The following is a 14681-nucleotide window of genomic DNA, read 5'->3' as shown; positions in this document are numbered from 1 at the left end:
AATTAAAACCTACATATAAGTAATTATACGTAATTAGGGATTCTCAATCTCACAATATTGAACCCTAAACATAAGAAGTTACATAAAATTTGGACATATAATTTAAAGCCGGACCTGAGAATACCAAAGACGGCACAAAATTAAAATTAAAATTGGAAATCTTTGTGGCTCGGCTCTGGCAAGAATTAAGGTTCACATTCTTTACCTCTTTTAATTTCAAATCTTCTTAGGAGATGCAACAAGGAAATATATCTGTCTAATGTATCGTAGCAATAGGATTATAGGAATTAATCATGTCCGTTACATTACATTCCTTTTTTCACTCGATGAGTATCATCTAATTTATCTTTCCTTTTATGATAATCCCACTTGTGCCTATAAAATTAACTTTGTAATTAAGAGGCATTCCAGTTTTTCTCACTACCACATTGCCATGGCTAGGTTTCAGAACTTGTTTACATGGGCAGTGTTCATCACTCTTCTGGTTCAAGCCATGGGCGATGTAATCCCTTTAGCTAAGGGACGCGCCGGCAAGATTTGGCATGATGCACACGCAACGTTTTATGGTGACCTGAGCGGAGGAGAAACCATGCGTAAGTGAAAGAGTTTTTGTTTGCACCGGTTACATATAACCTCCTTCCAACGATAGTAAACTCGTGTACTTAATATGAGAGGAATGTTATATACAACTGGCACATAACAAATTTTATTTTTATATCAAGGTTTAACTTTGTGATTCTTAAACAGAGGGGGCTTGTGGATATGGTGATCTCTTCCAACAAGGCTATGGCCTGGAGACAGCAGCACTAAGCACAAAGCTGTTCAAGGACGGGCATGCTTGCGGTGCTTGTTTTCAGATCCGGTGTGTCAAGGATCCACAATGGTGCTTCCCTAATGCCGGTGCAATCACAATCACTGCAACCAATTTTTGTCCTCCAAATTGGATTCCAGCTCCTGATCACTGGTGCAACCCGCCACAGAGACACTTCGATTTGTCCATGACGATGTTCACAAAACTCGCACAAGCAAAAGCCGGGATAATCCCGGTTAAATATCGCAGAGTCCCGTGCCAGAAAAGAGGAGGGGTTAAGTTTGAGCTCAAGGGAAACCCCTACTGGCTTACTGCATTGGTGTTCAATGTTGGCGGTGCCGGTGATGTTGCAAACGTTAAAATTAAAGGCTCTAGCACTGATTGGCTTCAAATGTCTCGCAATTGGGGCCAAGTTTGGCAGACGGGAAGCAACATTGTAGGGCAAAGCTTATCATTCTTGGTCACCACAAGTGATGGGAAAACACTTAGGTTTGATGATGTTGCACCAGCAAATTGGCAATTTGGTCACACCTATGAGGGGAGAATAAATTTTTGAACTAGGATGCGCGTTTAGTTATCTTGCACCTGTTGTTTTCCCCGTGTCAAATTTGAAAACTCATCTTGTAATGCAGATGCTCAATAAAGAGATTATTTTTAAGTAGGCAGCTAATACAAAATGAGGCAAAGTCCGTACCCTAACTTTGTATTTGGCACAAGATCAACAGGATTTTAAAAAACTAACAAATTGGTTTCTGTCTTTCCAGAATCGAAGCTAGCAGAAATCCCTCAAATATTTTGTTCCTTGGTAGACAAGATTCGTTTCCTTTTATTCTAAATAACTTAAATGTTCTTGTACCAAACAAAGAAAGGTTGGCATTATCGTTCAACGAATGGATATCAATAAATGAAAAAAGATCTGCTATTCAATTGTAGTCAAAATTACCATGATGCTCAACACATTGTTCATAAGACCAAATGAAATATACTTCAATACAGAGCAAAAAAAAATAAGGTTCATAATTTTAGAGGTAATGAATAAAACAAGTATGTACAAACTTTGAACATGCAATAACACATGAAGAAAGTGATACCACTAAAGCAAAGTGTTGTCACTGGAAATGAGAGCGTTGCACTGTGTTCCATATGCAGCCTCAGCATGACAACTGAACCGTAGAAGACAAAAGCATCATTGTTGCATCCAATTTGGTGGCTCTTTTTTATTTGCATTGGCTTTCAAGTCAAACCTTCACTTCCAATCAAGCATGTCTAATAGCCACAAAACCTCTTCCTTCGAGTTTGCAGCATCCATGAAATCCATTTCAATCCCAAAGACATCAACAACTCCTTCATTTCCACTGTCCATGAAAAGCAAAGAGATCCATGCCCGGATACCCGTAGTGAATGGGTAGACCGGTGAGAAGTCAAGGTAGTCATTTGCCATGGCTCTATATGCTGTTCGATCAATGTAGTCAAACTTAGATTTATTAAGTATACAAGCAACCTTATTAGAATCCTTGCGCCCCACAAGCACTGAAACATTCACTGTCTGGCTCAAAGGAACTGTGAACCTTGGCTCAACAGGGACTTTCATCTTGTACTCGGAGCTCTCCATGTGCAATCTAAGCATGTCACATACTCCTGGTGGTGGGATTTTAATACCATTCTGTAGGATCGGGCCTGGGACCACTTCAGAAAAGATAAATCGATCTTCCGTCCAGATATCGATGAAAAATTCCAGGTCATCAAAGGAAAGTCTTGGGGGAAGAAGAGTTCGACCAGGCCGGCGCTTATAAAAGGTTTGATACAGCTTGTAATACGTTAGAGTTGAAGGGTTAGGTCGCTTGCAGATAGAGGGCCATCTCTTGGCGCATGCGCACTTCCAAAAGAAATCATCTCGAGCTATGTGTCTCCACTGCTTAGACACTGCCATACAAGAAGCAAGGTCCACACCCTCCAGCAAAGGAAAAACGGCCTTCAGAACCTCTTCATATGCCATTTTCAGCTAGCTTTAAAACTAGAATATGTCCCTGCAACGATCAATACATTAGGGGACTAAAAGCAGTGAACTCAAAGAAAATCCTGTGGAAAAAGGATAAAAACAGAACAAAATTCAAAATTCAGAAAATATACACTCTAACTTTTAGTTAAAATGAGCATCAAACACAAACATGCTCTAGAGAGAATGGGGGAAGGCACAAAAACTACAGATCATAGATATCAAAATCAGTTCAAATGTAAACAACATAAATATCTAAGACTCCTCTGACACTGAGTTTGGTTCTGAAGAGATGTACTCAAACTAAGCACTGGCTTTAGATAACAATGTGTAAGCCAACTCAAGAAGAACCTTGCATTGGACCAATCATTCGGTTATGCATTGGCGGTCTTATTCAATAAGCAGATGCACTTTCATAACCCTACATTGGGCCGAGTACATTTCCATAGTTCAACCAAATAGCCAATTTTCTTGTCGAACAACCACAGAATTCTTTCTACACTCGGTACCTACGTGCATTTTACATATACAAATTGCCAACACGATACGAACAACATAACTTTTGCAAGAAATGGGGATAAATGTCCCCCAAAAACCAAGCATATAGAAAATTCAGATGCGAGAAATAAAATAACCCGTATTGTCCTTCTGATAGCTACCACCATAACACAAGGCGTATTATCAATATACAGGGATTGAAATGTCGAAGATTTCACTAATCCCTGTACATTTCTAACACATATCAAACTCATAGCAGACTTCATCCTATTCAGAGGCAAAACTACAGGAATCAGAAAACGAAATCCATGACTGCTAACTGATAAAGCTTTGGGGTTAAAAAAAATCCAAAACAACAAACTTAAAAACCCCCAAAATTAAAATTGACAGAAACCAAAAAGAGCATGCAGACAGGGATCAAAACCTTTAACCTAAATCGCGCCGAAGAAGATAAACAAGAACAAAATTGAAGAATTAGCTAGGTTGCTGATCTGAACATTGAATAGAAAATGGAAAGATTTTTTCTTTTCTTACCTGATTCGATGGCGGAATTGGTAAAACCCGAGAATGGGGTCAAGTGAGACAGAGTCTGAGGGAAGAGAAAAGTAAGCAAACTATAAAAAAAATAAAAAAGGGCTTTTATTAAAATAAATATTTATTCAGGGTCGCAAATGCAAATGGTCCCACAAAGCGACGAATGCCCGTTGGGCTTGTATTTGGCGGAACCAGCTGAATTTCAACATTTTCAGGGCTTTTGCTGTTGGCAATGGCCCAAGAATAAACTTAACCGAAATAAATTGATTGGTATTTTTTTTGTTTAATTCTTTTCTTGATTTAGAGGCATTAGAGAGGTTGACAACTAGAGTCAAAGTCATACATGATTGTGAGAGTAAGTTTAAAAAAAGACCTTAGGTTTGAAAAATGATATTTTAAACTACTTTAATGTATATGGAGGGGATCAAATTCAAGTACAAGGAGGGAGGATTGAATTTGACTCGAATTCGGGTATAAGGGAGCCAGCACACTGCTTTGGCCAACTGACTTTAAATCACGTTTGTTTGAAATTTAACATTTATGCGCGGACAAGATGAGAGTAGATTTGAGAGTATATGGTTTTGAAACCAAGAATAGCAATAAAAACTCAGTTTTGGGTTACTAATTAGGAGCCGACAAGAGTAAAATAGAGTGTTTAAAATGGGGATTCCATATAGGAGAGGGGAAAAGGGGGAAGAAATGTTAGTAGGAGGCAAAAAGTTGGTTGAGTTGAGGCTAGACAAAACAGGTGGGTCATGGAGTTGCAACCAAAAGGGCCGAGTGACCCACATTCGATTATGGCAGCCTCTGCCGACCCAAAAACAAAAGGAATAAAGTGAAAACCTCCACATGCATCAATTGCTCTCAGCTCATGAATTGCTAACTGAGCATTCTCCTCCCCTCTCCGCTCTTACAAAGAAAGTGCTAGCTAGCTGATCGGCCAGAAAGAAAAAAAAGATGTTACATCACATCTAGCTCTCTGTGATTTGCTTATATATTGGCTTTCATCATCAACATCATCATCATGTCCCTCACATTCATACATAGCAAGCAAGGATTTGAGTTCTAGATTGACCATTCATTTGATTGATCTAGACCTATATAATTACCACCTATAAAAGACCTGTTCTATGTTGTCAAATTTATTCTAAATGAATACCAAATCGAGGTTCACTTTTTTACTCTTTACTCACAAGTCACAACAACAAAGACAAAAAAAAATCTAGCGCAATTAGAAATTTATCGTAATAGAGAAGTTCATGTAAGAAAAATCATTAGGGTTAAACCGACTCAACGATAGAGTTAGAAATTTATCGCGATAAAGAATCTCAATTATCTGTCCTTTTGGACAAGGGAGAAAGTGATAATGGGGTGAACTTTTATTTGAACTTGTAATTCTAGTACAGATATTCATGCTGTGCCTTATTTGTTTCACATTTAATGGATAAAGTTAAATATTGTTGGAAGTTTGCAGTGGTAGTTCAACAAAAGTCCACCTACGAGAGAGGACAGGGATCTTCTGTTTAGCTTAATAAAATCGATCACAGAACAGAATGGTACTTTGATACATTTTAATAATTGACCTTGATTAATTAACAAAGTATGTTTAGGAATGATGTAATGTGCACCGCTTGGACACATGTCAGACATGCCGGATTGAATTAGCTTCCAATTGAAACCAAGTCTAAAACCCATTTATAAATATTATAATTATATATGAATTGATTGATAAAAAAAGTAAATGATTAAAGTTAGAATATAATCATTTGTAAGTGGGAAAGATAAAGTGAGTTAAATCAGTTGGTCACGACAGTGTGTCAGTCTTTGTACTTAACTTTAATTTCTCGATGTATTAGAATAATTTACAATATCGCTTTGTTAGAAAGAGGGAGAGAGAGAGAGAGGAGAAAAGGTGTTGCCAGTTGATCAGTTCCATGCAGGGAATGTGCAAAACATGCTGTACATTTCATGCTGCCTCACTGTCTCTCATTTCATTTGTCACATGCCCCTACCCCTCCTCTCCAAAACTCCTCATCTGCATGTGCTTCCCATGTGCTCTTTTTCTCAACTCTCTCATCTCAAGCTCTTCTCAAAATCAAAACCCTCTTCTTCTCTCAAGCCAGCCCTCAGATGGGCAGGCTTTGCTGGCTCATATCACCTTCACATGCATCCTTTAGCGAAGCTACACTCCCACTCCCAAGACAACCCACCTTGACCTAGCAAGCTCACACTCCAACCTTTATTTCCATCCCAATTTCCTATTTTGCCCCTTACCTTGTTTCATCACACTATTAATAAATTATACACAAGCTTTAGCCCCCCTTTGTGGACAAAATCAAAAGAGGGAAACAGAAGCTTAATTTGTCTTGCTATGCCTTCTCTTCTGGATCATCCTATGTCGCTCGTAATTAATTGTCACTTGCTTTGTTGTTTCCGTCTCTTGGACTTTGGTATAGTATCATGTTTGTCCTTTGTTTGCTTGGCCACATAACGTATATGATACAGTACTCTAATTTATGTGATCATTACGTATTAGATCTAATAATGACGATTCGTTGGGCTTGTTATTGACTTGTCGTGACTTATAACCAACAAGATTTATTAACTTATAATCAATCGTGAGCTATTAATTGGGGGTGATATAGTGTTTGAGATCTACATCAATCAACGATTATCAATTGTCTATTCACTCGTGAAATTTACACAACTCAACGATTAGCTTTCAACGTGACATTTTTATGATTTATTATTGTATTGTTGGGTCTTAAAAACAACCCAAATCGAAAATTAATTAATGTATCTACCCTTGATTATGAGAGAGATGAAGGTCAAATGTTATAATGTTTATCAACTCTCATACAGAAAATTAAATGATTAAACTTGAGGGTAGTTTGGGAATGAGGCATTCGACGGTCCCGGACCTCACATGTGCCGTTACAGATGGGCAGGCTTTCTGCCTTAAGGCTCGCAAGTTGTGCCCTGTTCCCGCTTTCTCCTTTTAATTGAGATGCCAAACCATCGAATCGTGAAATTACAAAAATAACCTCCTTCTCCTCGTATGAAAAAAATGAAAATCTACACTCCCTGCTGCTTGCATGATATTTTCTCTCCAATTATAACGCAATAAATAAAAGGCCCAAAAATGACAGAATCAGAAGAAAACGCGTAAACGACAGAGAAGAAGCCAAAAATGGCATTTCCGTAGTAAACTGCAACCCAAGTGTCAATTTGTGAACCCGCCATTACTTAAACCCCGAAAGGCCTCTTCTTCATCACATTCTTCTCTCTGTGACTCTGTTTTTCACAGACAAAAACACAATGAGCTCAGCTCCAGGAAACCTCAAAGCCAGCCTGGCAGGAAGAAGAAGAACAAGAAGAACCAGCTCAAGAAGAAGACTGGGATCACGTGCCTGTGGAGCTCCGAGAAGAAGCTTCAAGAATGGCGGGCGCAAGAGCAAGTGTTCTTCCAAGACGGTCTCAGCGAAGCTGGAGACCCTGAAGAGCCTCATCAGCCCATCCCACCCTGGAAAGACGCTAAAAGCTGACGAATTGTTCCAAGAAACGGCGGATTACATCGTTCTGCTGCGAACCCAGGTCGTGATTTTGCAGAGACTCGTTGAGCTTTATGGATCTAGTGAGAAAGAAAATATTGATGCTGCTGCTGTATTATAGTTCAATATCTTTCAATTTTTCAATGGAAAGAGAAAAAGAAAAAAAGAAAGACGGGGTCTTTGGGGTTTTTATTTTATTTTTTTATAATCTTTTAATTTAATTTTCAAGTTTAGATGTTACGTGCTTTGTGTGGTTGAAGATCATCACCCACCACATGAGGCTGAACTAATTAATAGCTAAATTTTTCATCAGATCTTTTGTAGCGGAATGTGTTACTTTATATCTTGGTGCATATGGTGTTCATTAATCTTCTGCAAAAAAATGATGGACAAGTTCTGTAATTTCGATTAGATGAAATTTTCTGCAGGGTTCATTCATTTTAATGAAGTTGAAAGATTTACAATTTTCCACCTTTTTTGCCCGAAATTGGTCATATTTTTTTTGAATAATTAATCAAGCTTTTGTTGTGTTATTTTTGTTTTTCTGTCTGAACTAAAATGCATAAACAAAAAAGGTAGGAATTTTTTGGTAACCCAAGAGTTAGACATCCCTTCTGGTCCTCTCTATGTGTATGTCTCTCTTACTGACGCACACTGCACACACATCATTTTCTAAGCACACAGACATATGCGGTGCAGAGCAAATATATATATATACATGATGACATGATGGATCTACATCCAGCCCATGCATGATGCAAAATGACTGAGCTCAGGCATGGCATTTTTACAGCAAAGCCTGAAAGCATAATATGTCAGTATTATTAATTCTGCAGAGAGAGGGAGGAGAAACACTTGTGTGCTATGTCGGCCAATCACAGTATGTCACGCCCGTGTGATAACTTTTTCACTTGATATACCGTGATTGGCTGAAAATAGCAAAACAATGTTATTTCCTTTTCACACAACTTTTTCTATAGAGAGAGAGAGAGAGAGATAGATAGGTGAGGAGCATGGGGTGTGTGGTGGTGTTGCCAGAAGTGATTGCAGTAAGTACTGGTACTATAATTGAAGTTAAGAATGGGAATGGGTGTGTGCAGTAAAAATTGAATTCTGATAGATATTTCACATAATATCTTTGATGAAAATGACAGCAGTGCCCCTTGTCCTTGAATTTGTCCTATCACTTCCAATGCCGGTGGTGGCATGCGGTGTTTGTGATGATAGTGACAAGTTTTTCTCAGCAGCACAGTCAAGAATCCCATGTGCAAAAGCCAAATTTTGAGGGGTCTTTTGCCAGTTTGTATGTCTCCTCCTCCTCCTCCTCTCCTCTCTGCTCCGTAAATCTCTATGTCTTACTTAACGTTCTTTCTGCTCTGTGTAATTAAGTGCGTTTTAAACGTAGAAAGGAAACCATGTGCAAAAGCAAATCACAGCAACTCAGCATGCTCTTCACTGTTCATTTAGCAAAAATGGTGCTTTTCAATAAATTTTGTAACATGGAGTTGATAGCTTGCTTTTAATGACTTTCTTGGGCTTGGTAGGCTCTACTCACTAGTGGAAAAATGGATTCAAAAAGAGAAAGGAGGTTTTGAGTTCTTTATTTTTTGATGAAAGAAAGTTTAAGGGGAGGGGAGGCTACCCCATCCCAAGTTCAGGGCATATTAAGGCCTTTTTGAGGACTTATAGAGAGGATATTAGCTCATTTTTAAGTTTATACAGATTATCTGCTAAGAGGGATTGTCAGCAATAAGACTCGAACCTAGGTCTTGATAGCGAAGAGAACGATTCTTACCAACTCAACCAACTCTCGTTGGCGAGTTTTGAGTTTTGATTTGAGATAACAAAGTGTTTCACAGAAATAAATGTCTCCATCTGAATTTGAGTCCTTGTTCTTTCATTTCAAAAAGCAACCTTGACTGGCTACAATCGACAAGCCTACAAGCAAATTTAATGTATGTCACATCTTCATCACCTAGCATTTGCCCATACTCTTGGAGCCGGAGGAAAAACATTGCTTTCTCTTCTTTCGAATAACTCCAATAAAGTACGCCATCTGCAGACTGCTGGTTCGTTCCGTGCTTAATAATTTCAATTTGTTACATTGTATTTAGTCATTTCAAATACGTTGTATCGAATATCTAATAGTTCTATGATTCTTCCAACTAGTCGACTAACAATTTGATACAAAATAGTATATTGCATTATTTTATCAACTGATACATCGCCCTCACATCAATTCTTGAAACAGATTAGTCAATAGGCCACTTGCCTATGACTTCATCCATTCAATAAAATTCTTAAAGGTCTTGTTGGATTGGCCACCTTCTTTGACACTGGTCATAGCCAATTCCTTGAGTTCAGAAGCTCTTGCTTTGAAACCTTCATCACCAAGCAGTTGGTCCAACTTGTTCATGATTTCTCCTTGTGTAATGATCCCACTTTCATTCTTGTTGAACTTCAACCCCACCTTCCAAACATCACAAATGTAGCTCTCATTAAGGAACTGGTCAGCAAAGTATGGCCAGCACAGGAAAGGAACCCCATTGCTTATACCTTCTATTGTAGAGTTCCAACCACAGTGGCTTAAGAAGCAAGCAATGGAAGGATGAGCTAGAACCTTTTGTTGAGGTGCCCAACCCACCATCAGACTGCGAGAGGCTACTCGGTCTTGATATCCTTCTGGGTAGGGATCAGATGTTTTGTCAGTGATATCTGGCCTCACAACCCAGAGGAATGGCCTTTGGGACAGCTCAAGAGCCAGGGCCAGTTCTTGGAATTGGGTTCGATCAAAAACTGTGAAGCTGCCAAATGCAACATATATGACTGAGCAGGGTGGCTGTTGATCCAGCCAATTTAAGCAAGTTAAGTCTTGTGGCCAGAAGTATCCTGCTGAATTCCCAAGCCTGTTGCTTGCCAAGAGAGGGCCAATTGGTAAAATCTGAGGTGCCAAGGTGAATGCTGCTGGTTCTAGATCGTATGCCGAGTTGCAAAGAAGCCAGTCTGCGGCTAGCGTAGCCTTGTTGCTTCTTACCATAGCTTGAAACATAATTTTCTGAGTGGTTAAGTCGCCAATACATAACCACAACAAGTGTTCAGTTTTCATGATGGGCATGTTTGGTGCCAACTGAAACATCTGGCCTTTTGGGGCAGTTCCTGCCACAAGTGAACCGTCGTGAAATGATAACAGATAAAAACAGATCTCCAGAATTGAACTTCTTCAAATTTCCAAATAGTCGTTGGATCAAAATTTTACATTTCAGATGAGATGAGTGAGCTTGAACAATCTTGATGAAAAACTAGTTGGACTAAAATATTATGTACTTGACAAGTTAGGGGTAAGAGGATCTCACCATCATTGTTAATGATTCCTTCATGAATTAACTTTGGTACACTAAGTTTCAACGCCAAGACTGCAGCTGCAGCAGGATAAAAGGCAACCCTCCTGATTTTCATTTTCTCTACTACTTCAAGCATCCACCCGGAAATCTGATCAGCAATGACACAAGTGATTTTTTGGCCTTCCCCTTGGTTGATCTTCTCTATCAGCTCCTCCAACTTCCCAGGCATGACTCGTTGCATTGCTTCTGATAACCGCCCTGCCTCATTCCTGTCCTCAAACGGTTCTAAGCCATCTGGAATCGAAACTAGATGGATATGATCCCTGCTTATATGACTTTCATCAGCCAAAGCATTCATGATTCGCTTATGATTGTGCTCTGTGTTCACAAATGTGACTTTGAAGCCATGATTAGCTAAACACTGTGACAACTCCATCAAGGGAATTACATGACCTTGTGCTGGATAAGGAATAGCTAAAATATGTTGTTTGCTCATTCTTTTTCTTTATTTTCCGTTTTCCCACTTTCAGATGTTTTCTCATCTTAATCAGGTCTTTTTAAATATCAGAAGCCATTACTGTCGGTGTTGACTTCATTGGTACTGGTATTATTTTTAAGTCATTAATTTGGTTTATTATATTGTTGTTTTCTTTGTTGTAAAGAATGTAGTGGAACCCACATAAAGAAAAGAAGAAAATAATGATGAAGTTTGTCTGCCATCTTCCCTTGAGAGCCAACCACAATTCACGGGAAGCTATCAACTTCGCCTATAAAATCTCCATTGAAATGGACTCTATGACTGCTGTTCATCTTGTGAAACAACATGCCCACAACTGCCTCCACCCCCTAGCTGGTTTAATTAATTCCTGTGTACACTTGATGAGAAAGTTTGAAACTGTTGAGCTCTCTCACATCTACAGAGAAAGGAATGTTGCTGCTGATTGCTTGGCAAATTGGAGCCATAATATGGATCTTGGAGTCTGGTTCTTCGATGAGGTTCCTGAATGGTTTAGTTCCTGTTTTGTTGATGATTTGCTGGGGGCTGCTAAGCCTCGGCTGATCTGTGTTCCCTAGCCTTTGTGTTTTTTCTTTTGGGGCTTGTCCCCCTATTTTCACCCAAAAAAAAAAAAAGGCTTCATCCTTCCCTTGCATTTTACACACCCAACTGGGAGAAGAAAGAGAGTCAGGCAGAGAGGCAGGAAAGAAAGGGAGAGTGAGAGGAGAGGAAAAAGAGAGCAGAGAGAAATTCTCTAAGAGAGAAAAATCCATGAGTCATATACATTGTAAACAATAAAATTGTAGCCCTATTATTTTACATAGTGGACAAGTTACTGCTGCTACTCTCCGAGGACGTAGGCCTGGCCGAACCTCGTTAAATATTGCGTCTTATTAACTTTACGTGCAGCTCAATATTCCTGCATATACTGTTCATTTCACAACATTCTTGATGCTTTGGTGAATGTGTAATTTCTTAGTTGATCTTTGTGGAAGTATTGAAGATGTTAAATATGCAATAGACAAGGGTGTTCTTTTCATGCTAGGGACACTTGAATCAATTGGCCAATGAGAGTGATTAGAGGTGGCACACGTTTGATTGACATTGACATTGAAATGGTGAAATTGTCATACATTATTGTACATTAAATATAGTTGAAACATATGAATTTTGACATATCATATGGTGCACTCTTGAACTTCAAACTCGAATTTTGAGGTGAGGGGCTTGTAGCTCAAGTAGTAGTAGTAATTAACTTTGCACTCAATGTCCTAGGTTCGATTCCCCCTTCCCTAATAAGACTTGTATTAAAAAAAAAAAACTAAAAAAAAACTTGAATTTCGAGTAGACGAAACCAAATGATAGGCAACTTGCTTGCTTACGATTTGATCCATTCAATAAAATTCTTAAAGGTCTTGTTGGATTGGCCACCTTCTTTGACACTGGTCATGGCCAATTCCTTGAGTTTGGAAGCTCTTGCTTTGAAACCTACATCACCAAGCAGTTGGTCCAATTTGTTCATGAGTTCTCCTTGTGTAATGATCCCACTTTCATTCTTGTTGAACTTCAACCCCACCTTCCAAACATCACAAATGTAGCTCTCATTAAAGAGCTGGTCCGCAAAGTATGGCCAGCACAGGAAAGGAACCCCATTGCTTATACCTTCTATTGTAGAGTTCCAACCACAGTGGCTTAAGAAGCAAGCAATGGAAGGATGAGCTAGAACCTTTTGTTGAGGTGCCCAACCCACCATCAAACCGCGAGATGCTACTCGATCTTGATATCCTTCGGGGTAGAGATTACATGTTTTTTCAGTAGTGTCTGGCCTCACGACCCAGAGGAAAGGCCTTTTGGACAGCTCAAGAGCCAGAGCCAATTCTTGGAATTGTGTTTGATCAAAAACTGTGAAGCTGCCAAATGCAACATAGATGACTGAGCAGGGTGGCTGTTGATCCAGCCAATTTAAACAAGTGAAGTCTTGTGGCCAGAAGTAGCCTGCTGAATTCCCAAGCCTGTTGCTTGCCAAGAGCGGGCCAATTGGTAAAATCTCAGGTGCCAAGGTGAATGCTGCTGGTTCTAGATCGTATGCCGAGTTGCAAAGAAGCCAGTCTGCGGCTAGCGTAGCCTTGTTGTTTCTTACCATAGCTTGAAATATAATTTTCTGAGTGGTTAAGTCGCCAATACATGACCACACCAAGTGTTCAGTTTTCATGATGGGCATGTTTGGTGCCAACTGAAACATCTGGCCTTTTGGGGCAGTTCCTGCCACAAGTGTGTTAGACCATGTTCTGATGTGGCTAAATCTGCTCTGATACCATATAAGATTTCAAGATGCTGTAAAAGCTTGCATACCAATACGGCTGCAGCTGTGTATATTTATATTGATTGTAACAGATAAGCACAAGTTTGAAATACAAGAAGCTGTTCCGACAAACCATGTTCTGATGTGTCTAAATAAGTGAACCATTGTGAAATGATAAAAGATAAAAACAGAACTCAAGAATTGAACTTGTTCAAATTTCCAAATAGTAATTGGATCAAAATTTTACATTTCAGATGAGATGAGTAAGCTTGAACAATCTTGATGAAGAACTAGTTGGACTAAAATATTATGTACTTGACAAGTTAGGGGTAAGAGGATCTCACTATCATTGTTAATGATTCCTTCATGAATTAACTTTGGTATACTAAGTTTCAACGCCAAGACTGCAGCTGCAGCAGGATAAAAGGCAACCCTCCTGATTTTCATTTTCTCTGCTACTTCAAGAATCCACCCGGAAATCTGATCAGCAATGACAAAAGTAATTTTTTGGCCTTCCCCTTGGTTGATCTTCTCTATCAGCTCCTCCAACTTCCCAGGCATGACTCGTTGCATTGCTTCCGATAACCGCCCTAGCTCATTCCTGTCCTCCAACGGTTCTAAGCCGTCTGGAATCGAAACTAGATGAATATGATCCCTGCTTATATGACTTTCATCAGCCAAAGCATTCATGACTCGCTTATGATTGTGCTCTGTGTTCACAAATGTGACTTTGAAGCCATGATTAGCTAAACACTGTGACAACTCCATCAAGGGAATTACATGACCTTGTGCTGGATAAGGAATAGCTAAAATATGTTGTTTGCTCATTCTTTTTCTTTATTTTTCGTTTTTCCCACTTTCAGATATTTTCTCTTCTTAATCAGGTCTTTTTAAATATGAGGAGCCATTACTGTTGGTGTTGACTTCATTGGTACTGGTCTTATTTTTAAGTCATTAATTTGGTTTATGATATCGTTGTTTTCTTGATGCTTTGGTGAATGTGTAATTTCTTAGTTGTTCTTTGTGGAAGTATTTGTTGAAAAATATAAGTCCCACATCGGACACTTGACTAAATAAAATACAATATATAATGAATGGTTCCACTACTAATAATACCGAGGCCTTTTGTGATAAAACCCCACACCTACTGGG

General features: G+C 39.1%; 4 protein-coding genes across 5 annotated transcripts; 1 reads left to right on the top strand and 3 right to left on the bottom strand.

Moving 5' to 3' along the window:
• Nucleotides 1-433: 433 nt before the first annotated feature.
• On the top strand, nt 434-1382 carry LOC110749911 (expansin-A23-like). The gene is made up of 2 exons (XM_021950114.2): nt 434-593; nt 748-1382. The coding sequence occupies exons 1-2, from the start codon at nt 434-436 to the stop codon at nt 1365-1367; spliced, it is 780 nt and encodes a 259-aa protein (XP_021805806.2). The 3' UTR covers nt 1368-1382.
• A 326-nt stretch (nt 1383-1708) lies between these two features.
• On the bottom strand, nt 1709-3958 carry LOC110749893 (F-box family protein). Of its 2 annotated transcripts, none has more exons than XM_021950100.2 (2): nt 3840-3958; nt 1709-2838 (listed from the first exon to the last, which is right to left on the bottom strand). In XM_021950100.2, exon 2 carries the CDS (start codon nt 2805-2807, stop codon nt 2058-2060), a length of 750 nt encoding a protein of 249 aa, XP_021805792.1. In that variant the 5' UTR covers nt 2808-2838; nt 3840-3958; the 3' UTR covers nt 1709-2057. The 2 variants fall into 2 exon arrangements, with proteins under 2 accessions (XP_021805792.1, XP_088106032.1); XM_088249906.1 differs by lacking the exon at nt 3840-3958 and adding an exon at nt 3730-3814.
• Nucleotides 3959-9472: 5514 nt separating this feature from the next.
• On the bottom strand, nt 9473-11268 carry LOC110749773 (UDP-glycosyltransferase 83A1-like). Its single transcript, XM_021949962.2, has 2 exons — nt 10744-11268; nt 9473-10546 (listed from the first exon to the last, which is right to left on the bottom strand). Exons 1-2 carry the CDS (start codon nt 11225-11227, stop codon nt 9663-9665), a joined length of 1368 nt encoding a protein of 455 aa, XP_021805654.1. The 5' UTR covers nt 11228-11268; the 3' UTR covers nt 9473-9662.
• Nucleotides 11269-12167: 899 nt separating this feature from the next.
• LOC110749760 (UDP-glycosyltransferase 83A1-like) lies at nt 12168-14377 on the bottom strand. The gene is made up of 2 exons (XM_021949942.2): nt 13874-14377; nt 12168-13489 (listed from the first exon to the last, which is right to left on the bottom strand). The coding sequence occupies exons 1-2, from the start codon at nt 14355-14357 to the stop codon at nt 12606-12608; spliced, it is 1368 nt and encodes a 455-aa protein (XP_021805634.2). The 5' UTR covers nt 14358-14377; the 3' UTR covers nt 12168-12605.
• Nucleotides 14378-14681: the final 304 nt, after the last annotated feature.

The sequence above is a fragment of the Prunus avium genome, chromosome 3 (genome assembly GCF_965620075.1).
Source record: "Prunus avium chromosome 3, drPruAviu1.hap1.1, whole genome shotgun sequence".
In the NCBI taxonomy this organism is placed as follows: domain Eukaryota; kingdom Viridiplantae; phylum Streptophyta; class Magnoliopsida; order Rosales; family Rosaceae; genus Prunus; species Prunus avium.
The sequence above is the reverse complement of the archived record's forward strand: the minus strand, read 5'-3'. Positions and strand labels throughout refer to the sequence as shown.

Excerpts from the sequence above, each read along its gene's own strand:
- LOC110749911 (XM_021950114.2), top strand. The coding sequence starts at position 434 with ATGGCTAGGTTTCAGAACTTGTTTACATGGGCAGTGTTCATCACTCTT. Across the intron at positions 594-747 it reads GAGCGGAGGAGAAACCATGC|AGGGGGCTTGTGGATATGGT; the intron begins GTAAGTGAAAGA and ends ATTCTTAAACAG.
- LOC110749773 (XM_021949962.2), bottom strand. The coding sequence starts at position 11,227 with ATGAGCAAACAACATATTTTAGCTATTCCTTATCCAGCACAAGGTCAT. Across the intron at positions 10,547-10,743 it reads AGGAATCATTAACAATGATG|GAACTGCCCCAAAAGGCCAG; the intron begins GTGAGATCCTCT and ends CACTTGTGGCAG.
- LOC110749893 (XM_021950100.2), bottom strand. The coding sequence starts at position 2,807 with ATGGCATATGAAGAGGTTCTGAAGGCCGTTTTTCCTTTGCTGGAGGGT.
- LOC110749760 (XM_021949942.2), bottom strand. The coding sequence starts at position 14,357 with ATGAGCAAACAACATATTTTAGCTATTCCTTATCCAGCACAAGGTCAT. Across the intron at positions 13,490-13,873 it reads AGGAATCATTAACAATGATA|GAACTGCCCCAAAAGGCCAG; the intron begins GTGAGATCCTCT and ends CACTTGTGGCAG.